The sequence below is a fragment of the Etheostoma spectabile genome, unplaced genomic scaffold, assembly GCF_008692095.1.
Source record: "Etheostoma spectabile isolate EspeVRDwgs_2016 unplaced genomic scaffold, UIUC_Espe_1.0 scaffold270, whole genome shotgun sequence".
Lineage (NCBI taxonomy): Eukaryota > Metazoa > Chordata > Actinopteri > Perciformes > Percidae > Etheostoma > Etheostoma spectabile.
The window spans coordinates 943,771-969,777 of record NW_022605574.1 but is presented as its reverse complement, the minus strand read 5'-3'; the positions used below and the strand labels follow the sequence as shown (position 1 = coordinate 969,777).

Sequence of the window (26,007 nt, the reverse complement as noted above, 5' to 3'; positions counted from 1 at the left end):
CAATGAGAGGAGAGTGCAGATTTGAGTCGCGTTTGCGTCACTTTACAACAAGTAGTTAGCATTAACCGTCTATGGCTAGCACATAAGATGCTTGCGAGAGACTTTTGTAATGTCAACACAGTAAAAATGGACCTAATTAATGAAGTTAGTTCACTTCTGGCTACACGTTAGCATCAAACACAACAAAGGCTGTCAGTCGAATGGTGTTTTGAGCCAACGTTAGCAACCAAACAACAATAACAAACTATTTTTATCATTTGTAAAGAGAAAAGTTTTTTATTTCATGGATTTCACAAATTTCAGTATGACAGTTATGTCGTAAACCGTTTAAATCTGAGCGTGCGCGACTCAAATTGGCCAGTGACAGAGAGCGTGGAACAACATGAGAGATTGTTTTGTCAAAGCTAAAAAAACGGCTTCGTGTAATTCCATTCATGTTACAGGCAGTCATTTTGATTTTGATAAAAACAACAGTCACGTTAATGATTAGAGTAGACAAATGTAATGTTTGGCGGTACATTGGTGTTTAACATGGATGTTTTTACTACCGTTGCCAGGCAGCCTGCTTTCCTTTACTTACAGTCTCTTCTTTTTCCCTATTTCTTTTTAAAAATTCTTTTTTGGGGCATTTTAGGACTTTATTATATAGGACAGCTGAGGATGTGAAAGGGGAGAGAGAGAGAGGGAATGACATGCAGCAAAGGGATGCAGGTCAGAGTCGAACCTGCAGCTGCGACAAGGACTGAGCGTTTGCGGGGGGGCGCACGCTCTACCAGGTGAACTTTCCAGGCGCCCATCTTCTCTACTACTTGCTTATTTACAGATTATTATTATGGGAGAATACCGCAACGAACAATGAGTTGCGTGCTTGTAGCGCGCACGCCATCTACGGCCGCCCACGCACGGTGTTGCGTTCGAGTACACCCGACGCTTAAAATCCAACTCACTTTGTCGTCTATGTCTGTGATGTTCATGCAGTAGAGGACATCGTACTTGAAGTAGTCCTTCAGTATCCTTCGCAGAATATCAAAAGATATGTAGGACCTGCACAAAGAGACACATTCAGAAAAATAAAATCTAGTTACACCACAACAAACCTCCTTTGTAATCCGTTGTAAGGATGAAACTCACGTCTTGAACAAGCGTTACTTTTTCTTTTTACCTGGCGTGTCCCATGTGCGAGGCATCGTACACCGTCGGTCCGCAGCAGTACCACGTTACTTTGTTCCCTCTCTGGGGAACGAACGGCTCCTGAAACATAAAAAAGTTTGAGAGTTGATTTACAAAAAAAAGAAGAAAAAAAATGACCACCTTGCGGTTGTTTGCCTCTGGGAAGCCTCTGGATTACACAGCACAGCTTGTTCACATGCACACATACACATTCTGTTTAATTTTAACGTCACTTACACCGCAATATTGTTTCTTGTATCATGGCAACCGCACTTTAAAATACCTTCATTTGACGCCATTTTGCTTACTTTCAGTCTACCATATAATCATTGTCTGTTGTTTGCCTGTATTTCTTGTGTGTTTACTTGTCTGTGTGTTTTTGTTTTTTGCTGTTTTGTAGAAAATGCTGCTGCTGTAATGAGGAAATTTCCCCGTTGTGGGATGAATAAAGTAGAATCTAATCTAATCTAATCTTGTTCAGTAATAACAAAAGGACACATGTGCATCCTCTCTCACAATCTGTTTCTCTGTGCTCCGTACATTGTGTCGAGATAATTTATGACGATGGCTTTCCACAAACACTGACAAGGATTAGATATTTGCCTCCAACCAAGGTCGTAGTGTCCCCGGGGTACGTGGGGGAAATGTCCCTCGCACTTTCCATGTCGGTGCCCTCTGTCCCCCACACTTACAACACGTCTGAGTTCATTTGAACGCACCATAAGTAGGCGAGTGTGCACGTTACTCAGGTTGATTCAGTTGATCGATTTAGGCAATAATATAGCATAAAAAAATATATTCAAATAATATAGGGAGGAAAACTCATTAACATATGGAATAATTGAGACCAGTGTATTTGAGGGAATAGTGGGAATTAGAATGGGCCAGAGGCCACCAAATTTGGGCTGTTACAGACAAAACGTTCTCACGGGGGGAAGGGGGGGGGGAGGTAATTGCATGCCCCCACAGAATCACCCCCCTTTACCCCCCTCAACCTCAACCCGGGCGCAGATTCTTCATCTTTTTATTCCTACAAAACTATTTTACAAGTTTTTTTTGTATGTCTCGTCTTTTTGCATATTAATGACCTTAGCACCACATATTAGGTAGGATGGCCTGCTCCACCTTCGTGTGGCCAGGTCACATGTTAGCGGATCCTCTTATTGGACGAGATGGTGCAGTTAAACAGTATGGAACGGTTTACGGAAAAATGCAGAGTGTTTCCATCAATCATAAATGAAATGTCGGCTACTTGGAATCTGTGATTTGGAGAGATAAATGGGAGAGGATCTTTGAATCCTGAACAACCTGTCCCCCTCACTTTGGAGATTAGGGCTACCCCCCCCCCCCCCCCCATCCTACCTTTGCTCTCGTCAGGCTGTTGTAGAGTCGAAGTCGGGGAACCTCTGTTCCTGCAGGTGGAGACCAAGGGGGCTGCACCCGCTTTCCTTTCACTGGAATCAAGAAAGAAAGAAGAAAGGTTATCTAAAGGGACACTTTTCCTACCTCTAACTGCCAGCTTTACATGTTTTCTGCCATCCTTCACGCTGTACGCCAGCATTTAAAGCCGCTGTGTTGCGTAGGATTGTAACTGTACCAATTGTAATTTAGATCGTCTAATATTTCACAAGACAAAACCGTAACTTTGATTTGAAGTTTGGTATATTAACACAGAAATCTACACATGCTGCTTTAAATGTTACATATTTAATAGATTAGTTGGAGAACCACAGAACGAGAGGAACACGGAGGAAGGTCTGAACTTCTTGCCCCCTTGTATCTGTAACACACCATTACTGTGAGTTATGACTGCCACTATTGATTATGTTTTATCAACAATTCATCTTTTGGTCCGTAAAATATATGAAAATGGTGATAAATGGCCAATGCAATTCCCAAGAACGCAAGTTCAAATTGTTTGTTTTATCAGACTAACGGTACAAAACTCAAAAATATTAAATGTACTGTCAAAGAAAATAAAGAATCCTGGAACCAGTGAATTTTTACTTGGACAAAAATAGAAAAAAAAGCAATCACCTGAGACTGCTGCAGATCAGTTTCTGCTATTTGATTCATGAATTCAAAGACTAACTGTGGAAAAAAAGAGAATTCAGGAGAATTCACCCACAAGTTTTTATATTCCTTCAACGCATTTTCCTAAAAAAGAAAAAATCTAATTCAAGCCAAATGAGCGGAGCACAGACTGCATCGAGCTGCATTAAAAACCATGTTTTAACCCTTGTGTTGTCTTCCCATCAACCATCCTTTTTTGGCGCTTTTTCCAAAGTTTTTGCTTTTTTTTTCCTACATTTATTCTTGGTATAGCCTAATTTTTTACAAATGATTATACTACACTGTTTTATTACAAATTATTGTACATTTTTACTAATTATACAAAAACAATTTCTCGTTTGCTTTTTCAGCGTTTCTCTCTCTTTTTTTGACATTACTTCCGAGGTTTTGGTCACTTTTTTAAAATGCCATTAAATTCAATAAAACAACTAAAATTCGGTGAAAGTAATCAGTAATTTTACTTGAGGAACATTGTATGGCATACATGTTATTTTTAGGTAATTTGGTTGAAAGAAAGCCAAGTCCCTGATATTCAAAATAAAAAAAAAACGGGTCAAATTGGACCGGAGGACAACACAAGGGTTAAGCAGGCGTATGTCTCTGAACATCAAAATGCATTGCAGTTATTGTTGTTGTTTTTACCTGCAACTGAAGTATGAATCACTCTGAATGTAAAAGGTTGAAGGAAATCATGCAAAAACAGTAAGGCGTTACAGATTTCCTCTACGATTTTACACATTACTGTAGTGATTAAAGTGTCTTCTTCTCCAAAGTAAACACATCACTGAACAATCTTTAGGTCTACTTATTTAACTTGGGATAGTGCCCCATTGATCATTATCATTATGTGTGTTGCCTCAGCGCCAATATCCAGTACATCATTACTCATTTGCAATAATTGCCTCAAAGTGTGAGGAATTGTCTTGAGGTTAGTCTTGAGGTTAGTCGGGCTAGTGCACACAAAACAGAGTAGAATCTCCTCATTTGTTCAGTCCTATAGTCAGATGCCACAAAAGGAAACCTTTTCTCAAAAGAAATGCAGCCAGCCATGTAACAAATGAGCAGTCAAAGCCACACCGGGCATGTCCAACCATCCAGCGAGGAGAGCACATGATATCCAGTGTGTTGTTTTTAACACATGCGATGCAGGCCTGGGATAAAAGATATCTAATTTCCTGCAGATGTCACACGTCTGTGTTTGCAAAGCTGTTTTAACATCAGGTATTCTTTGGGTAGGTGCCTGAGGGCAGAACTGCTGACGCTTTGTTTTAACAGTGATAACAGAGACTCTCCCTACGCCCAGCTCCAGGCCCCGTACACCGTGTGCTGCTCTGACTGACTGGAGAGGAGTGAAAGCTGAAACTGGATTTATTCAAATGATAAATAACTCTGGGTTCATGCATGTCAGTGTTTGCAGAGGCGTGGCTCCATCTACACTACTACGCTTTGGTTAAAAAAACTAATATCTGTTGCCACGTTTACGCCTTACGTCAGGGGTCATCAACTATATTTATCAAAGGGCCAGAATTTTACCAGACAGTCTCCTTGGGGGCCGGACCCTTAAATAAAAATTAAATAAAAAATCAAATTTTGGTATAACATTATGATTGATGTTTATTGGTAATACTTTTTCCATTTCATTACAAAACTGAAGGCACTTTATGAGTCAGGATCCTATCACCTACACCACAGACAACCACCAGGGGTGATAGATATTTTGCCTCAACTCAATTAAGTCAATTTTACTTATAGAGCACTTGAAAAACAAACACCGAGGAAGTGACAGGAAATGGTCTCTTAACAGAGGTAAAATGGCACTCTCAAAGGCTATGAAACGCAAAGTTGATATTGAAAACAGGTCCTTCAATGATGACTGGACTGAAACGTACGCATTTATCATGCCAACCTTCCGGAATGCCTCACCAGTATGAGTAATTTGCAACGAAACGGTTGCTGTTGCAAAAGAATACAATCTGCGCCGTCACCACCACACTAAACATTCAAATTTTAAGATTTCATATCCTGAGCAGTCAGAGGCGCGTCAGAGAAAAATCGCCGCACTGAAATCTGCCTACTCCCACGCAAGTGGCATTACTACTCGAACTTTAACTGATCAAGAGAGAGTAGTTTGATTTTGGGGTGTAGCCTAAATAGAGTCATAAATGGGGGTGATTACTGAGAAGAGACTCAGTTGCTGCTGCTTTTAGTTGCTTTAATAGTGTAGAGTAGGCCTACATATTTTCTCTTTGATCCTCACAATTTTGGAATCCAGTCGCGGGCCGGATCGAACGGCTTGGTGGGCCGCATTCGGCCCGCGGGCCGCCAGTTGATGATCACTGCCTTACGTCCACACTACTCCGGTGTTTCCGAGCCACTAAAACGGAGACGTTTGGAAACACTGCTGCCCCCGTTTGGGTGTCAGGGGCTGCTTTGTAGTCTGGACGGGCGCAAACGGAGACATTTGGAAACGACAACGCGCGTCGGCCAGTGTAATCGGTCAGGTAGGCTTAGGTGGGCTAATGATATGAACTGCACTAAGTGCAACCTGCACAACTGGTCTTTTTACATTTTGTCATACTATTTAAGAAGTTGCACATTTTTGTATTCTCAACTTGCATATGTTCAAATATTTCTCCTTGTATTTTATTCCTATTATTGTTATTATTTCATGTATGTATATTGTATCCTAGTTTATATAAGACTTTATATTTTGTGCTGTGTAACTGTAATTACCCATATTATTGGATCAATAAATATCTATCTATCTATCTATAGTATCTATCTATCTATAGTATCTATCTATCTAAGTTACAATTCTGCCTTGTTGTCCAAGATATTAAATCCCTGCCCTTACTTTTCTCTGTTGTTCTTCCTCCAAAGTATTTTCTGTATTTTTAACTTATACATTCGTGATATTTAATGCAGAGTAACGTCAGACAATCAGCTTCCACCGGCATGCACATGCCCAGTGTGTGTGTGTGTGAACGGTCATGTGATACGTGTTGTCAGACGTGTTAATATGGACGGAGATTAGTTCTGCTACTGGAGCTGAAACTCTCGTGTGGACGGCGATTGTTTTTGTCTCAAAGTGCTGCGTAAAAATGAAAATAAAACGCAGTAGTGTAGGTGGAGTTCAATCAACGAGGATGATTCCTGCCTCGGGACCTCAGACATCAACATGTCCTCAACGTCCAGACCGGTGCATCGAGATCAGGACCGGGTGTAAGCTACGGCTGCATGATATGAGGAAAATATGCGCTATACAATCATCTTGTTGAATATTGGGTTAATGATATTACTTGTGATACATAAACATATCATAACATATCAACATTAGAGAAGCTTCCTCTATTGAGAGTTTTAAATCTTTTTGCACTGGCTTTTAACACAAGCTGAGCTGTGACATTTTATTGTTATTGATTTGAGCAAAGTATTTAACTGTTGTTAACTGTCTTTTTGTTATTGGCTTATTCTGTTTTAGATGTGTTTTTCCGGTTATTTATTATGCTTTTGTTTTATGTTATCTATATATATATTTGAACAGCACTTTGGCGCAGTTTGTAAATGTGCTAAAGAAATACACTTTGACCTTGACCATGACCATATATTTAAGTGAACTCCGTTCTGCTGCTTTTGGTATTCTTCTAACATACTGAACATTAAAGTGGTTGTTGAAATTAAAACAAATGAAATAGTTTCCTTCTTTTTTATTGAACATTGAATTGAATATATAAGGCACCACTGAAAAAAGAATGACAGTTAACAGTTTCTTTCAACCAACACAAAAAAAATCTCTGAGGGTCTTTTGCAAAATGATGCAGCCTCGAGCGATGACAATAAAAAGCGATGTGTTGTGCATCCCTAGTCCCAGCCTGTCCCAGCATGCCTACAGCTGTCTGTCTGTCTGTCTGTCTGTCTGTCTGTCTGTCTACTCACTGCTGCTGTCAGGGTGGAGGAGGTCCGGCTGCAGGGCTGCTATGTGTCTGTACCAGCGCAGAGCGTGGACATGCTGCGGGTCTGGGGGCCTGTGGAGGAGCTTAAAGGCTTTCTGGTCGGCCTGGGAGGGGCTGAACCCGGCCAGGTAGCTGCGGGGCGTTAGGTAGTCATTCAGGGCCGCTGCCAGCGCGGCCTCCTCATTTATCTGTAGCAAGAAGCCATACTCAAAGGCTGCAGAAACAAGAGGGCAAATATTCGCAGAAGGATTACAGACTAGGCTGCAACAGCCTGAGGACAACACCAATGTAAGATGAGATTTATTTTGTGAATATTTAGTTTACAGATGACTGTAGGTAGAGTTACTGAAATGAGTAATATTTCCATCAGTTGTAGCATCACAGTGTATTCTATTCCTTGATTTATCAAGGGACTACCTAACATGTTGTAGGCCTACCCTGCCTGTAATTCAGTTAACAGGTGGGCGGAGGGATATGATGAGATGCTGAAGCGTGTTTGTTATGAGTCTTGAGCTGTTCTACACTGGAATGGACCAAGTTACAGTCGAAGCTGTCTCCGTGCTCTTACTCTACCCACACCCCGAAAGTACTAGTTTGTAATCACGACTAGTTAATAGTTAACGCAAACATTCACTAGTGTTACACTACCAACAGCACCACGAGTTTACCACAGCCGAGACCTCATGTTCAGCAGCAGGTCAGCACACTTCCAACTCAAATTATGTAAGAAAATAGTTCAAACTGCACTGAAATCACGCAGATTATATGACACAAACCCCCCGTGTCCCAGAAGAACAGAGAGGCACATATTCCAGTCTTTGACCGGGTCTAATCTTTTAGATTTCTCTCCTCTCAGTATTGTGTGATAACTTAAAAGTACATCTACAAATGGTGTTTTGAATGTCGTGGACAGATGGAATACTGCGTAAGACTGAGTCAAAGGAGAAGTAGTGTTGTTTTATTACAGTACAGATGTTGCAACATGTGTCTGACAACAGCTGTGTCTCTGGTCATGGTGCTGGGGGTACAGCAGTCACTGTAGGGCTCGGAAACAGGACATGGAACAGAGACAATGTGACACTAAAGGGCAAAGTGTGATCTGAAAAACTAAAATAATGCTAAATAAGTAAACTATTATATAAAAGTTCCAAAATACTAATCAATCTTGATCAGTAAATGAGTTCTGCTCCCTGCGATAACCATTCTTTAACCATGGTAAACAAAGTCTTTTCTGTCTGTACAAAACACAATTCCCAAAAAATGAAACGAAGAGTGAAAGTGAAACGGACTGGAGGAAGTTTCCAAAACAAGAGTGTGAAACCTATAAAGTCAAATTGAAAGTTGAATTGATTTTCTCCGCCCGCATGACCAATACTAAAATAAGATTGAAAATGAAACAAAGTAAAAAAAGGAGAAGAAGAAAAACAAGTATAGACACAAATGAGGGTTTAACCACAAAGTGAGAGCTTGATGAAAAAGTAGACCTAGATGGAGAAATTAGACACCACAACTTCATCTGGATGATCTTGATTAAAAATGTATCCAAAACATAAACTTCAATGTGGTTCTCGGGCAGCTTATGAAGCAAACTGGCTTTAAAAAGGTGGAGACATGCCGATAGATTATTTAATATTTTATAATCCTTAAGCATGTCGTCCTTAATTACTTCCCTAAAAATACATCATAACATAATACTAACCATAAGTGATCTCATCAGGATATTAGGACATTTTATACTTGAACCTTAAATGCAAGTTATTTAGAGATATAGAGGGAAATAAAAAGGAAACTGCTGAACAGAAATGTAACTGATCAAACTACAATAGGTGATGCAACTGATAGGTAAGAACATTCATATATATATATATATATATATATATATATATATATATATATATATATATATATACACACACACACACACACACACACATTTATACATATATACATATATACATACATACACATACACACACACACACACAGTACGGGCCAAAAGTTGAAAAAGATGAACATCAACACAATTTTAGGATGGATTTATAATAATATAAATATATTTGCATGGCAAAGATAAACACAAAAGTTACAAAGCGACATGAATCAATAAATAATATAAATTTAATTCTAATAAAAATGTAAAGACCTAGGAAAAGATTGACATTAGATATAATATAAACAGATCCTGTGAGTGCCGGGAGAGTGTGGACGACAGTATGTATATATATATATATATATATATATATATATATATATATGTCTAATTTTAACATAATATTATTATTAACATTTTAAATAGTATCTGCAGTCAACCAGGCTGTATAGCACCATCTGCCAAGATGTAAAGACCATTATATATATATATATATATATATATATTACGTGTTAAAAATGACAAGCTGAGCTGCAACAGCTCAGGCAGAGTAACTAATATAAAATAAATATATTTATAAATATAGTGTCTTTATTTTAGTAAAGACATTACAGTGTTATTACCAGCATGCTATGCCCATTTATTCTCATATTTATATCCCTTTACCGCAACAGTTTGAGTTAATCACAGTCGCCTAGTACAGATTCCATTTCCATAACACGCCCAACCAAACTCTGTTCAAAATTCGGAACCAATTTTAACACCTGACATTTTAGTTTTCTAAATAAAAACACTGCTCTATGGAATAAGTGTCCTGAAGCGAAAAGTCTCGCCTTTAAATCTAGAAGATCTGTGAATCTTATTCACTGACCTGCGCGTCCTTACCGTTACATTCAGCTTCATTAACTGGGAGTTTAAATAGACCGTTTTTTAAAGGGGGTTTGGTTCATCACTCACTCCCCATGTTACCTTTACCGGAGGCTTTGCACCACAGCGTCAGAAAGCTAACAACGCTAGCGTTAGCTTATTAGCTTTGACACTTCGTCATCATAACCTTCTTTACTGATTTTCAACTTGCGTGTCTTTAAGGTGAAAAATAGACATTGTCTACAGTACCTGGCTCTCCTGGGGTCGACATGGCCACAGTGCTGGATGGCTGGATGCTGATGCAACAATAACGTGTCCGGAAGAAGAACCCGGGCGCTAAATGCTAACGGTAGGAACCGGAACCAATGTGTTCGTACATGAGAGCGGGCAGGGGACATTAATGAGTGACGGTTCATCCGGTGCGGAAGTTAGTTTTGTTTTGGCTTGCAAGAAGGTGGATGTAACTACTCCAAGCTATCCAACGCGTCCAAATAGAAGGTTTATAGTGAGCACAGCGGCTAGATGAGGATTGCATCCGTCAGTGTGCAGTGAGTCAAAGCGGAAATGTCAAACATTAAAGAGTACGTCGATAAACTGGCTCGTGTTTATGAGCGATACACCGAGTACGTGAAGAGGAACCCGGGCGCCACAGCCCAGCTGGAGAGCACGGTGCGGACCCTCTCCTACCTGATCGCAGGTCAGTGACCTTAACCTAAGGGGACCAGGTGTCTCAGACTAAGTCCGGGGACATTTTCAGCTCAGAAGCGTCTATAACCTCCAAATCACGCAAACACACTAATATATACACACTAATATATACACACTAATATAGACACACTAATATAGACACACTAATATAGACACACTAATATAGACACACTAATATAGACACACTAAGATATAGACACACTAATATAGACACACTAATATAGACACACTAATATAGACACACTAATATATACACACTAAGATATACACACTAATATAGACACACTAATATAGACACACTAATATAGACACACTAATATAGACACACTCTAAACAGAAACAATGTAGAGAGATGAGTGCAATGAAGAGACCAATACAAATTATTTAAATGTGGAACACAGTGCAAAGGATACTGGGATAAATAGTATTAAGTTATTATATTACAATATCGGGCTGCACAGTTAATCGCAAATTAATCGAAATCGTAATGTGGGCTGGTGCAATATCCAAATCTCCTACCTGATCGCAGGTCAGTGACCTTAACCTAAGGGGACCAGGTGTCTCAGACTAAGTCCGGGGACATTTTCAGCTCAGAAGCGTCTATAACCTCCAAAACACGTCATGTTTATATTTTTGTAAAACTGGAAACGGGGACACTAGACCTAGAGCTGTTCTCAGTAGGGGCTGAGCCCCCATAAAGGTCCTAGAATCCCCTCTGCTGTTACTTCTTTACTTGCAGTCCACTACAGCTCAGAGGCGAATGTTGTAATGTTTACTGAACTACATTTATCTGACAGCTTTTGCTTCATTGCTTCAGGCTTGTTTCTGCAACAGCTCGTTGAGAATCAGATACAATAAAAACTATTGAGGACATATTTTCCTTTGACATTGATGCAGTATTAAACGAGATCTCTGCAGTCGGCAGCAGAGAAACAGGCTGCAATGGAAGTTAACAGGATAATTGTCCAGCTTTACGTTCATAAAAGTGCTCGTTTTGCTGCTGACAGACTCAGATTAATATTCTAAGTGTCTGACAACATTATGGGAAGGATTTCTAAGGAGGTCGACCTTTCTGTTAAAGATTAAGATCCCTTTTTAAAACATAAAAGTCCGCGAAATTGCGTTCGCTAAACGCACCAGACTCCATGTAAATAATCAGTGATTTTAGAATCGTAAAACACGGCTTGTTGTTGTGTTGGGTGAGCGACTTTCGGCTCCGTTTGGTCGGTGTTTTCTTTCTTTCATTTCAATTTCGGGTCTGTCAGTCACAGTGAAAACCGGGGACAGATCCAGCCGGGGACAGGTCAGCAAAACCCGGAACCGGGGACGTCTGGTCCCCCTATCTTAATCATTAATGATGCAGAGACATTACTGCCCCGCTGTGTGGGAGCGCAACGTCACTTCTGACTCGAGCTAACTTTGTCCAAGAGATTAGTTTTATTTTCACTTGACACCACTAGAAAAGCATCGGGCTGCACAGTTAATCGCAATTTAATCGAAATCGCATTGTGGGCTGGTGCAATATCCACATCGAAGGGATCGAGGGGCAATAGTTGTTAAAGGAACAGTATGTGTCAAACCCTTTGAATTTAGCGTCACTTACTCCACCAGCTCCAGAACGTCTGCAGAGTCATTAGGTTTCCATTAAAGTCCATGTGTGTACTTCCACTGACTGCGTCCCAGCTCCGGCGGTCCCCTGCCCTCCGGAGCAGATAGAGCTCCTATTTTTTCCGGATGCCGGAGAGCTCCGCAGAAACTAGTCCGATAGTGCGGGACAGGAAGTCGAGCACAGAAACAAAAAATAACATCCACTAAATTTTGAAAATAAAACACACCCTGCTCACGGCGGATCCTATACCTTGAAAATGTCATAACAACAGACCTGAAGTCAACAGGTCTGAGGTTTTGCGGTTCTGTTTATAGAAACTACATTCTGTTACATCGCACGATCATACGGGAATTTGCGAGATCTCGAGGGTCCTCGGGACTTCAGCTGTCGCCATAGCTGTTACGCAACAAACCCAGACCTGGGGGGTACTGACGGACGGGGGGGCACGGCGCAGACTTGGAGTCGTTTCGCAGTTGGTGGAAATCCGGAGTAAGAGGAAAGTTAATGGTGGTTTAGAGCTTTGTAATGTAAAATAAAGCCACGCTAGAGCTCCGCTTAATTCAATTCAATTCAGTTCCCTAGCTTACTGTGCTCCAAGGCTGCTGAGCTTTTGGAAACCAGAACGTGTGCATATTAAATTGGGAAGAAATGATTGGAATTTAAACCCAAATCCTCCAAAAGATTCCAATAAAGAAACGATTCTACTGGAATCGTAATCCATGTAGGAATCGGTTCTCGATGCCCAACCCTGCTTTTGTTTGGGACACTTTAATCATTTAAATGTGTTTTTCATAGAAAATGATACAAAAACGATCATTCCCTCCAACATCGTGAATCATATCGCAATCACAGTATCAGTCAAAATAATCACAATTACATATTTTCCTTCTATCGTACAGCGCTAATCGACCCCAGCTACTTCTCCTTTAAGCCTGTCTGTTTTCAGCACATGACGATACTAACGTGTCATGGCTCTTGTTTTTCAGGGCGATTTGCAGATTCTCATGAAATATCGGAGCTAGGTAAGTAAAAGTCAACGTTTTTCAAAGCCAGTTATCTTATCACAGATATATAAGATGAAGTATCAGCTCAAATGTAAGTTTCAATACAGAAATACACAAACCTGCACTACTCACAACCCTTCTCCCCCCTCTGCCCTCAATTACATAAACATCCTGGACTTTGGAGCCAAAATGGCTGCCTTGCACTACTCCACTTGCACACTTTGCAACTTGTTGTTGTTGTCCGGTTGTCCTGAAAACACTTGGGAACACATTTCTGCTGCTCATACATAACCGGCACCACTATGCTACCGCCTGACTTGTTGCACTATTATATCATATTGACTGTCGACCGTATGCATAATTGCACATTTTTAACTCAAATTTTGCTGCTCTTATTTTCCTCATTGTATATGTCTTCTTATTTTTACTTTTTATATTGTTTACTTGAATGTTATGTTTGCCTGTGGACCTAATTGGTAAAATATGTCTTGTCTCCACCGTGGGATGGAGGGAAACGTAATTTCGATCTCTTTGTATGTTTTGACGTGAAGAAATTGACAATAAAGCAGACTTTGACTTCAGAAATGTGTAATCAGCTGTCATATCGATGTTCTCATAACTATTTTAACAGAGTCATTCAGACACTAAATGTAGTATTTGCATGTGAAATAGTTTTGGCCCCCAAAAAAAGGAGAATTCAAAGATTCAAGACCTCTGTTGGTGGCTTTGTGTCTTCTCCAGTGTACTCCGCCTCCAATCTCCTGGTGCTCTTCAACGACAGCATTCTGCGCAAAGGGCGGAGATGTGCCTTCCCCGTGGTGAGCACCGCCCGATGGAGCTCCGACCGTCTCAGACCGCATTCACAGAAATAAGTGCTTGCTGCATGTATACAAACTTCTAACCCAAAAATGTGTCACAAAGGAGAGAACAATGTGGCCAAAGAGTAAAGAAACCAGCCGCGGTTTTACCAGCTGGAGGAATAATCAGAAAGATCTTAACTCGTTTTCTAGTAAGGCAAGGCAGCTTTATTTCAGCAACAGGGCAATTCAAAGTGATTTACTCAAAATCAGTTAAACAGATAAAAAAAATCACAAAACAGATAAAACACAAGTGTAAACTTGAGACTACCTTCCCACTAACTAGTCCATGTTAGTGCTCCTTTGGTGATCCCCCTCAGTGTCTCTACCCTTCACGACTCTATTTTTTGAAATTGTCTGTAATGTATGAAATTTTTGTGATCTGTGCCGCTGTCTTGGCCAGGACTCCCTTGAAAAAGAGATTAGTAATCTCAATGGGATTTTCCTGGTTAAATAAATACATATATTTTTTCAGAGACGTTACCTTTCGTCTCCTTGGACTCTTCTTCACATTAATTAAGCCGATCTAGCGCTGCCTTTCGTGTCTATTTTTGACACTACACATTCACACATTTTCTTTAAAGTGCTACCCTTCGAGTCTGTCTTTCTCTGTATAAAACCCTAAAAACAAAACAAACAAAAAACAAACAGATAAAACATAAGTGTCATAAGCATTAAAAACTGATAAAACACATGAATAGACAGTTAAAAATAAAAACATTAAGACACATAAAACGCAAGAATAAAAGTTCAAGGTCAGCATAAGAAATTAAACATTAAAACCCGAGAATAAAAGTTCCAGGTCAGCATAAGAAATTAAACATTAAAACACGAGAATAAAAGTTCAAGGTCAGCATAAGAAATTAAACATTAAAACACGAGAATAAAAGATCCAGGTCAGCATAAGAAATTAAACATTAAAACACGAGAATAAAAGATCCAGGTCAGCATAAGAAATTAAACATTAAAACCCGAGAATAAAAGATCCAGGTCAGCATAAGAAATTAAACATTAAAACACAAGAATAAAAGTTCCAGGTCAGCATCAGTAACGAGTGTCCCTGCTGTGTTCAGTCCCTCTCTCAGCAGAGACTCCTCAACTGGCTGTCTGTGTTGGAGCACGTGGAGGTTTTCCTGGAGATGGGGGCCTGCAAGCTGTGGGGGGACGTCGGCCGCTGGCTGGTGATTGGACTCATTCAGATTTTTAAGTATGCTTTTCCTCCTCTGGTGACCTGTCGTTTTAATCAAAAGAAAACACGATTCCCGTCAAGAATTTTCAGAATCATAACCAGCTTTTTTTGCGTGTTTCTCAAGTTTAATTTTATTTGAGATGACTAACCAAGTGTCCTTCTCAACCTGATCTCCAGGGCAGTTTTTCGCCTCATCCTTCTTCTGTGGTACAAATCCGGCATCCAGACTTCACCTCCCATAATCCCCCTCGACAGAAGTGCAGAATTTGTCGGTGAAGGTCAGTTATTGTCTCTTTTTCACTCGCTGTTATCACTTCCTTTAAAAAGCTTTAGTCCATCCATCCATCCATTCTTCTCCGTAGATGTGTTGAATACTGAAGGGAAGTGTTTGCTAAGGTAGTGGTCCCATACGTTTTCACTTGAAGGACCCACAAACTGAAACCCATTAAACCACGGACCTAGTCTGGCTATCACCAGACCAAGCTCAATCTTTTAAGATTCAATTCAATTTTATTTATAGTATCAATTCATAACAAGAGTTATCTCGAGACACTTTACAGGTAGAGCAGGTCTAGACCACACTCCAGAATTTACAAGGACCCAACAGGTCTAGTAGTTCTTTCCAGACCAAGCTTAATCTTTTAAGATGGAAATTGGTCTGGGGAGTCCACTTTGTATTTTCTCTGCACAAGAGGCGTAACCAATGGGAATAGTTCTCTGTACGCAATTGGATAGTCCTTCAACCAATCAGAGCAACAATCCGGGTTACTTTACCAATGGGTTCTTCTCTGTCGTCATGGTGTTAAACCGGCCAATAGCGCGCCAGGTGGAGAAGCCAGTTTGTGATTGGTCCTCGTAGATTTCAAACAGAAGCAGGATAGAGACAGTACAGGTTTCCAGGCTGAGCTGCAGGGTGAAATCAAATCACCGGCAGATGGGGCTGGGTTTACCCGGACTACCCCGGACCCCCATTTGATAAGATCTAGTTTTTTGGGTCTGATATGATTTTTGGTTTAGATGTTTTATAACAGAAACAAAAACAGTCATGCATTCTGTTAGTTATGGATGGGATTTTAGTGAAAATCAAGGATTTTCCTTTTTGCTACACGGGGACCCCCTGGAACCCCCCTCAAGGACCCCTGGGAACCACTTCTATAAGGTTACATGTACGGTATGTTCCACTTCCCCAAAATGGCCAAATAAATCCAACGAGGCTGCTTTATCCTGCACATCTAAACGCTATCCCTCAGTCCCTGCCTTGGAGAAGTGGTGTGTGTGTGTGTGTGTGTGAGGGGTGAACCAGATTGTATCGTGTCTCCGTCCTCTTCTCCACAGATGGCGTCAACGGGGAGCAGCAAGATGACGCCTGCTTTGTGGGTCAGAGGTCGGGACGAGTTATTAGACCACTAGGCAGCGGTGAGACCAGTTGAAATCATAATAAAGAGCATCATCTTGATCTATCTTGATATACTTTGGAGATTCACATGGCCTGAAAGTTAGAGACGCTTGAGCTTATTAAAGGAGAATTCCGGTCTATTCCAACATGTAGCTCTGTTGTTTGTAAATCTGGAGGTCTGTCAGTAGAGAGAGAGACCAACCAATCGGTGCTGCCTACACCGTGCTATCCTCCTGCTAGAGTTAGCACCAAACAGGCTCAAACAGGGCATGTTTTAAATTTGTTTTTAGCCTCTAAACATGTTCAAAATTTCCTTAACCCTTGTGTTGTCTTCCCGTCGACAATGGTCACTTTTTTTCAACATTATTGTCGCTTTTTCCGACTTTTTTTGTCACTTTTTCAATGTTGTGGGTGCTTTTTTTTACGTTTCTGGTGTTTTTTTCCAACGTTTTTTTGATATTTTAAATGTTGTTGATTTTCAGCGCTTATTTCGAGGGCCGATTATGACAAAAAAAGAACTGAAAACGGGTCAATTTGACCCAAGGACAACATGAGGGTTAAATGTGCCTACACATGTGCAGTGATTCCTTCTGAGGGAGCACAGTGAATCTGACTGCTGGAGATGTGACAGAAAGGGAATACCAGCTGTTTTGTTGATTTATTCATGTCAAAGAGTGACTAACCTTCTGACTTGTCACTTGTTGCTGTGGTAACCTTGTGCCCCTCCTCTGGTCTCGGTCCTGCGCAGCGCCCGGCCTGCAGGCCCGGCTGTGGGGGGCGCCCGGTCAGAGGAAGAGGACGAGCAGCTCAAGTGATGAGAAGCTCCACAGCAAACCAACGCCGCTGGGGCTCCAGGAGACCCTCGCTGAGTCCGTGTACATCGGACGGCCGCTTGTGCACTGTATCCTTGTCCCCTTGTCCCCTTGTCCCCTTGTCCCCGTGTTCGCACCGCTCCACCCGGGTATACAGGATGGTCAACGTGTCTTCATTAGTCTCCCTTAAGGGGAAATTAGTTTTGGACACGGAGTAACATTACTGCAAGAGTTACAACAGACACACAACAACAAGCACAGGGTTGAAACAATGAAAAGACAAATGTACAGTAACCATATGGACTACATGTATAATATATGGTTACTATATGGGTTACTCAAAGAGCTGTGCCAATTGCAGATTACAAATGAACATTTTCTATTCTAAATAAGATAAAAGCCATCCTTCCTACCTTCTTCTGTTCACCCATACCTGCCTTACAACCACTCCATCCTGCTTCCATAGGCATCCATGCACTCAGTCTTAGTAAAAAAAATAAAATAAAAATAAAAACATTTCATTTATCCATTCATAAATCCCAGTTACAGATATACATTAAATAATTCCCAGTCATGAGTTCATCGCTGCTCATTATATATAGTTAGTATAGTATATAGTAACAGACTGTATTCTAAAATTTCCTTTGGGATGAATAAAGTATCTATCTATCTATCTATCTATCTATCTATCTATCTATCTATCTATCTATCTGTCTGTCTGTCTGTCTATCTATCTATCTGTCTGTCTGTCTATCTATCTACCTGTCTATCTATCTATCTATCTATCTATCTATCTATCTATCTATCTATCTATCTATCTATCTATCTATCTATCTATCTTTCTTTTTCTTCTTTCTTTCTTTCTTGAATTTGAAAACACACTTGAGAAAATAACTGCCAAGACCGCACAGTCCTCTAAATCAGGAGTCTTTATGTTTTTTAAGCCAAGGACCCCGTAACTGAGACGAAGCAGGGACCCCCCCCCCCCATATATTGTATAAAATAAAGTTGCGTGTTGGGTACTTGGTAGCTTATATATTTAGAGGTTTACACCTGGACACAGCAGCCCCATTCTGGTCGTAATGCTATCTGGAGGCAGCAGGAAGGGATTGCGTCTTTGACCCACCAAGACCTGGTCTACAGTCAGTAACGCAGCATTTTACCAAGACCTGGTCTACAGTCAGTAACGCAGCATTTTACCAACACCTGGTCTACAGTCAGTAACGCAGCATTTTACCAAGACCTGGTCTACAGTCAGTAACGCAGCATTTTACCAACACCTGGTCTACAGTCAGTAACGCAGCATTTTACCAACACCTGGTCTACAGTCAGTAACGCAGCATTTTACCAACACCTGGTCTACAGTCAGTAACGCAGCATTTTACCAAGACCTGGACCTGGTCTACAGTCAGTAACGCAGCATTTTACCAAGACCTGGACCTGGTCTACAGTCAGTAACGCAGCATTTCAGTGTTATTTTAACAGCTCAGGCTCGTGTACTAGTTGTTAGAGGTCTGTATGGGGGTACTGGAGACGGTGTTTCCTTACAGCTAACCGCCCGGCCTGCAGTACTCTGCCTCGGACTCTGTGGAAAACAGGCGTGGACGCCGTGGCTCGTCTCTGGAGTCCTCGAGCTCTCCAGGTATGAGTGTAAAAATATTAGTGCTGTCGGTTAAATGCGTCAACGCAAACCCATTTTAACGGCGGGATTTTTTTTTTATCGCAAGATTAACGTTCCACTTTTCCATGTTGATGAGAGCGTTAAAAAGAGAAAAAATAATGGGACAAAAAAAGCATTTAGAATAGATAAAGATGTGAAATTAATTTAGATTAATTGCGAGTTATTTTATTTATTTATTTATTATTTCATTTGATTAGGACAATGCACATTAATGAACATTTCTGTAAATGCGCCAGTGTTAGCCAATTGGCTAGTTTTCAACTGTAATATTACTATTAACTGATATTAATGCGATTAATTGTTTGACAGCACTAATATATATATATATATATATATATATATATATATATATACACATATATATACATACACACACAGGTGTGTGTGTGTGTGTGTGTGTGTGTGTGTGTGTGTGTGTGTGTGTGTATATACACTTTCTAAAATGGGAGGATTTTTCTGCATTGAATACTTTAACTTTTAATACTTTAAGTGCATTTCCCAGATGATACTTTCATACTTTTACTTAAGTAGCATTTTCACTGCAGGACTTTACCTTGTAATCGAGCATTTTTGGAGTGTGGTACTAGTACTTTTACTGAAGTGAAGGCTCTAAATACTTATATGTTGGGTCAACAAAACTGTTGATTGTACTGATCAAATGAAGCATTTCTAAATTGTTTATTAATCTCTCAGACTTGGCGAGTGAATGAAGATGAGGAGAGAACGCTCCTTCAGGATGTTAGCGTCCTCTTTCAGTTGATCTACCACCACGGGACCAGTCATTCCAGTTGTTTGTCTTCCTTTAGTTTCACGGTGCTCAGTGGCAGGAAATTCCAAAATCGCTGGGAGCAGGCCGAGATGAGGAGGAGAACCTTTCTTCTGCTGTACTACGTTCTGCGTTCACCCTTCTACGACAAATACTCCGAGTAAGTACGTCTCCGCAGTAATCAGCTGACTGTTTAGTCCAGGCGTCTGACAGAGAGACCGAGCAGGACCCCCTACTACACATATGTAGTATCAAATGAAGTTCAAGTTCAAGTTTATTGTCACATGCACCTTAGTGCAGAGCACCGCATCAATGAAATACAATATGCCTTATTGCACTCTCTCAACACCAGTCAACAGGAACAGTTATAATAACAATAAAAATAATATAAATAACATTAAAACACCACAATAAACAGTGGCTAAGTGACTAAATACAGGCCCATATACAGGTTCCATAGTGAACTGGGCCTACAACAATGTTGGACAGCCTAACTCCTAGGGATGAGCCGAGTACTCGGCTGAAACAAGGATCCGGTACGGATAAAGCACTTTTGCCGAGTACAAGGATTATACGAGTAATGTGAGTCAATATCTGTACTCGGATTGAATAAACTCCTCAGCGCCCCCCCCCCCCCCCCCCCCCCACACACACACACACACACACACGCTCTGCTCACGCTCAGATCACTGACAACAGCGCTCTCTCTCTCTCTCTCTCGCTCTCAAATTCAAATTCAAATTCAAAGAAGCTTTATTAGCATGACCATAGTGACATACAGTATTGCCAAAGCTCATAAACAGGAAGACATAATCACATTTACATCAACAATAATAACAACAAGAACAAAACTGATGATATCAGCATCAACATGACAACATTACGTGTGTGTGTGTGTGTGTGTGTGTGTGGTGTGTGTGTGTGTGTGTGTGTGTGTGTGTGTGTGTGTGTGTGTGTGTGTGTGTGTGTGTGTGTGTGTGTGTGTGTGTGTGTGTGTGCAGGGGGGAGGGGGGTGTCACTCACTGTTCCTCAAAGTGTGACAGGTGAAGACATACTGCTAGACTGCAGCTCTCTGGCTGTTCTCTCTCCCTCTCTCTCTCCCTCCCTCCCTCTCTCTCTCTCTCCCTCTCTCCCTCTCTCTCTCTCTCTCTCTCTCTCTCCCTCCTCTCTCTCTCTCTCTCTCTCCTCCCTCTCTCTCTCCTCTCCCTCTCTCTCTCTCTCTCTCTCTCTCTCTCTCTCTCTCTCTCTCTCCCTCTCTCTCCTCTCTCTCTCTCTCTCTCCCTCCCTCTCTCTCTCTCTCCCCTCCCCCCTCTCTCTCTCTCTCCTCCCTCCTCTCCCTCTCTCTCTCTCTCTCTCTCTCTCTCCCTCTCTCTCTCCCTCCCTCTCTCTCTCTCTCTCCCTCTCTCTCTCTCTCTCCTCTCTCTCTCTCTCTCTCTCTCTCTCCTCCCTCCCTCTCTCTCTCTCTCTCTCTCTCACACACACTCACCTGGTGTGGAAATAAAAAATAAATAAAAAAAGATTTAAAAGAAAAAATGTAAAGTTAAAAAAAGAAAGTTACATTATTGAGTATGAAAACTCTTGTTCAGTACATGTTACTTCATAATTGCAATCGCATGTGTTGTGTTCATTGTTGCAAAACTTTTTCTGTATATAGTTTGTTTGTCACCATGACAACACCATTGATCTGAAGCTCAATGCTGATGCTGTCATGTAAATAAATAATAAAGGTGGTAATAATTCATGTGGTAAACAGATACAGATAATGCAGTACTCGCTCAGCCCTACTAATGCCTGTATACTGTACATACCTTTTTAGTGCCTAGAATACTAAACATATATAGTTAGTATTTAACTTGTTAAATCCTCGAATCCTGGATTCACATTAAGATATTTTAATTTTCTTGGAAACTTTCAAAAGTCCCCCCCCCCCCCCCGCAGTAACTCTGAGGACCCCCTCGGGGTCCCGGACCCCCTGTTGAAGATCTCTTATTTATATATATATATGTATCTGTGTAAAATATACGTGGCCGGACCGTAGCCTGATGCGTACTTCATGAAAAATTATACCCACACGTCGCTCGCATATGATTTAGTTTATTACCTTTTTTCCAACTTCTAATTTGTCCCAATTTAAATCGACGTTCCCAAAAGGAAACTTTGTCAACATCTGTTTTATCTGAAAAGGTAATTTCTCTTTTTGTCCATATCTCTTCAACATCATTGCTGCAAAATGGGACACACTGTATGGAAGTGTGTTGTTTGTGTGATGTTCACTGTGTCTATATTTTCATGGTCTTTCTTTTTTTTTTTTTTATAACGTTATATAACTTTGTACAGCCCCTTTTTAAATGGGCTCTATACAGACATCGACTTGACTAGAGTCGCTGTCACTCTCTCACTTCTCCCTCGCTCTACCACACACAGTCTCTAACACATCGGCCCAAGGGTGAGGTCGCTTCTGTTTCCCAAATACCAGTCAGAAAGCTCCCGGTGTAGAAGCGGGAGGCAAAAAGGGACCTCAAGAATCATCGTCCCAATTGTCCACAATTCATTTTCTGTCGACCGACCAATCAGTTATTCGCCTCACCCCCATCATGTGATCATCAGTCTGTTTTAAAATGTTAGAAAAAGCCCATTATTTGGCAACCTGGTTCGGTAACTGGTGTTTTGACAGCTGTCGTGACTGTGTGTGTGTTCGTCTGCAGGGAAAAGATTCTCTTCCTGCTCCGACTGCTGGCCGATCACGTCCCGGGAATCGGCCTCGTTGCACGTAAGTACCGCCGCCACGTCTCCTCCATGAGGCTGACCTCCACAAATGATGATAATAATAATAATAATAATAATAATAATAATGTATTCTTGGTTAATCCCACAAGGGGAAATTACAATTTCCTCTGTTATTACACACAGGCCTTAATTACACATACATGCTCATTACCTATACATAGCTGCGTGAAGCTGACACCCCACCCACGTCAAAAAATTCAGCAAATAGTCTGAATGGTTAGTGCTCCGTTTGTGCAGGTTTGTGCAGTTAAACCTGTCGTTTGTGCAGCTTTTGTTTTCGAGATATTAAAAGTTATAATTTTGGCCGATGACGTCACCGTCACCCTATCATGTTCCAAAACAAACCAAAGTGGGCTAGTTCTTTTAATTCTTCAGATTTTCTTGTTTGGAGCAAAATGGGGGCGGATGACGTCATCGGCCAAAATTATAACTTTTAATATCTCAAAGACGAAAGCTGCACAAACGAAAATTTCAACGGCACAAACCTGCACAAACGGAGCACTAACGAACTAGCCCACTTTGGTTTGTTTTGGAGCGATATGGGGGGATGGTGAACTCTAGATGGAGCTAAAAAATAATTTTTAATATCTCAGAAACCAAAACTGCACAAACGAAAATTTTAACGGCACAAACGGAGCACTAACCATTCAGACTATTTGCTTAATTTTTTGACGTGGGTGGGGTGTCAGCTTCACGCAGCTCCTATAGATGCACTAATGGAGAGATGTCAGAGTGTGTGTGTGGGGGGGGGGGGGGGGGATTTACAGTATAAAGACGTTAGGCCGCCCAACATTGTTGTAGGCCCAGTTTACTATGCAACTCCATTTGATACAACATACTGTATGTAGTAGGGGGTCCTGCTCCATCTTTCAGTTGAGGGGTCCTTGGCACAAAAATGAGAAGAATTCCTCATGGGGGGACAGAAACTAATCTAAGCTAATTAAGACTATCAGCTCCACACACCTCTCCTCCTTGGCTACTAGCAACTGTATCTAGCTGATAGCTTTGCTTCCCATAGCCTTCTTCTGATCGTAGCAGTACTCCCAGGTAACTTTGAGTCTTCTTTGATTTTCCTGGAGCTGATCATCGGTCGAGCCTTTGCCATTTTGGCTTTTCTTCCATCCGTTCCAATGCTAGTTGACCGTTTTTTCCCCACGTCGTTCAGCCTCTGGACGCCATTTCAAGGCATTTGAAGTCATTTTGGCTGAGCAGCCTATCAGTTTCTGCGCTTCTTCTCCAATCAACCTTTTAATCAATGTCTGGAACGAGCCATTTTGCTGAGTATTTCAGTGTGAAATGCCCTATAACCTGCATTTACAACCTTTCCTTCCTTCCTTAAATATGGGCCATAATTGACACCCGTTTCTTCACAGAATCAATCAGCTCACTAATTAAACACAACACTGCTATTATGTTGAACATGCTCCTTTCAATTAGATTCAGTTCCACATAATGAGCAGCATGCATGTCATGACTGTTGGCTCTGTTGGTTTTCTATGACTCTACAACTCTTACTACTACATTATTTGCCATGTAGAAATGTCACTTTTACCAAAAAATAGGATTCATGAGGTTAGTGATGTTGGACTGCTGTTATTTTGAACACAACTATAGCACAATAATGTAAAGGGAGAAACAAAAAAGCATAATATGAGCACTTTAATATAAGCTTTTATGTAGCTTATTCTTGCTTTCTCTCGTATTCATAGTGAACTGCAGTACTTTTGTGTTTTTTTTGGGGGTTTATTCTTTTGTATGTAGTTTGAAATAAAATATCCATTCAATTATAAAAAATAAAACAAAGAACAAAGGAAAGGTTTGGAGGAAAATATCCTTCATTTGGTAACACATTGGTGCTCTTTGGTCTGTCCAGGCCCTCTGATGGATTACCTCCCCACCTGGCAGAAGATCTACTTCTACAACTGGGGATAAAGTCGGCTGGATGAGGTCTGCTGGATGTCTCACATCTCGGACGTTTGCAAGTCCAAAAAAGGGTCAACGCTGAGAAAGGGACGGTCGGACCCAGGGACGGAGACGCTTGCTAGAATTCCCCAAGAATCAGATAAAAATGACGTGGAGATGATTACCACTTGGATCTGACAGCGAGGACCTTCCTCTTGATTTAGAAGGCTACTCCAGAAATACAGCAAACATTATTTAAGCCCCCCCCCCCCAGGTTGTATTACCTTGTTTTACACTCTACAAAACACGGGTGTGACTGATGCTAAATGGCTGCCTCAGGTGTCGGAGATTCACTCTTTGAGTTGTTCATGATTCACGCCATTGTCTGTACTGTGAAGCATTTGGTTTTTGACAGCTTGTGTTATAGTCGCCATGTTTTTGTGAGCATTGGTATTTCATTCCATTGTCTCGGTTTCATCCCGTCAAGATGAGCCTTGTTTGTGTGTGTTTCTGGTGCCGCATGGCAGAAATCTGAACATCAGACGCACACAACTAGAGTGTTGACAATCTCAACACCTCATTTACCCCAGTGGGCTTTCAACTTCCCCGTTTTGTTAGTTTTCATGCAGAAATGAGCTGTACAATGCCAGTGGGCACACGTTAAAGGCCGTGCAAGTGTGTGTGTGCGAGTGAAAGCTGGAGTCAATGACTAGAACAAGCCAGAGGTTTTTAAATCTTTATTAACTTACTGAATAGGTTTCTTTTTGTAGCCTACAAATAAATACTCAAATGTTTCATCCTTTCAGTTCATGTTTGTTACTTTTTTGAAGAGTTTGATCACAGGTGGAGCATACACAGGCATGGCCACGCTAGGAAGGAACTTCACTCTGATCCGTGTGTGTGTGTGTGTGTGTGTGGTCATGCCATGCAATGTTTGTCTTAATGGACACAACTTTAAAGTCAGGAATATTAGGAATCATTAAAAACTGAACAGATAGAACAAACTGAAGACGTCAGCCTGTCAAAATAAAAGCTTAAACTGCTGAGAGAGGTACAGCTGCAATGATCCATCGATACGTTGTCAATTTGTCAAGTTGACTAATTATTTGCCAACTATTTTGATAATTAATAGGGCCATTGTTTTATGAAAAGTACAGTTTAACTTGTTACATGTGAGTTTCTTCTCTCCTCTGTGAAAGTAAAGTGAATATCTTTTGAGTTGTGGACAAAAGACATTTGAAGACGTCGTCTTGGGCTTTGGGGAAACACTGATCCACATTTATTCATTTTATAGACCCAACAACTAATTCATTCATCTAGAAAATAATCAACAGATTGAATTGACAAGGAAAACAATCGTTAG

The 26,007-nt window shown here is 40.9% G+C and overlaps 2 protein-coding genes and 1 long non-coding RNA gene across 4 annotated transcripts in view; 1 reads left to right on the top strand and 2 right to left on the bottom strand.

Annotated features, from left to right (window-relative positions):
* The window catches only part of LOC116685772 (cysteine--tRNA ligase, cytoplasmic), a 31,752-nt gene extending 21,438 nt beyond the window's left edge, over positions 1-10,314 (bottom strand). Inside the window, exons 1-5 of one of the 2 annotated variants that reach the window (XM_032510699.1) lie at positions 10,183-10,308; positions 7,180-7,410; positions 2,533-2,624; positions 1,163-1,251; positions 948-1,044 (exon numbers count right to left, since the gene is read on the bottom strand). In XM_032510699.1, coding sequence (XP_032366590.1) covers positions 948-1,044; positions 1,163-1,251; positions 2,533-2,624; positions 7,180-7,410; positions 10,183-10,204 — 531 coding nt within the window. In that variant the 5' untranslated portion in view covers positions 10,205-10,308. Of the gene's footprint in view, positions 1-947; positions 1,045-1,162; positions 1,252-2,532; positions 2,625-7,179; positions 7,411-10,182 lie in introns of both variants that reach the window. The other variant, XM_032510700.1, reaches the window with a different exon arrangement.
* Positions 10,315-10,332: 18 nt separating this feature from the next.
* On the top strand, positions 10,333-25,438 carry LOC116685788 (peroxisomal membrane protein PEX16). The gene is made up of 11 exons (XM_032510727.1): positions 10,333-10,630; positions 13,237-13,272; positions 13,996-14,072; positions 15,185-15,318; positions 15,478-15,578; positions 16,636-16,716; positions 17,445-17,597; positions 19,078-19,150; positions 19,996-20,115; positions 22,661-22,725; positions 24,616-25,438. The coding sequence occupies exons 1-11, from the start codon at positions 10,498-10,500 to the stop codon at positions 24,672-24,674; spliced, it is 1,032 nt and encodes a 343-aa protein (XP_032366618.1). The 5' UTR covers positions 10,333-10,497; the 3' UTR covers positions 24,675-25,438.
* Positions 12,888-16,119, bottom strand: LOC116685803 (uncharacterized). Its single transcript, XR_004331050.1, has 3 exons — positions 16,109-16,119; positions 13,380-13,393; positions 12,888-12,998 (listed from the first exon to the last, which is right to left on the bottom strand). It is a non-coding gene; the product is annotated as an uncharacterized LOC116685803 (long non-coding RNA).
* Positions 25,439-26,007: the final 569 nt, after the last annotated feature.

Excerpts from the sequence above, each read along its gene's own strand:
- LOC116685788 (XM_032510727.1), top strand. The coding sequence starts at position 10,498 with ATGTCAAACATTAAAGAGTACGTCGATAAACTGGCTCGTGTTTATGAG. Across the intron at positions 10,631-13,236 it reads CCTCTCCTACCTGATCGCAG|GGCGATTTGCAGATTCTCAT; the intron begins GTCAGTGACCTT and ends CTTGTTTTTCAG. Across the intron at positions 22,726-24,615 it reads GGGAATCGGCCTCGTTGCAC|GCCCTCTGATGGATTACCTC; the intron begins GTAAGTACCGCC and ends TGGTCTGTCCAG.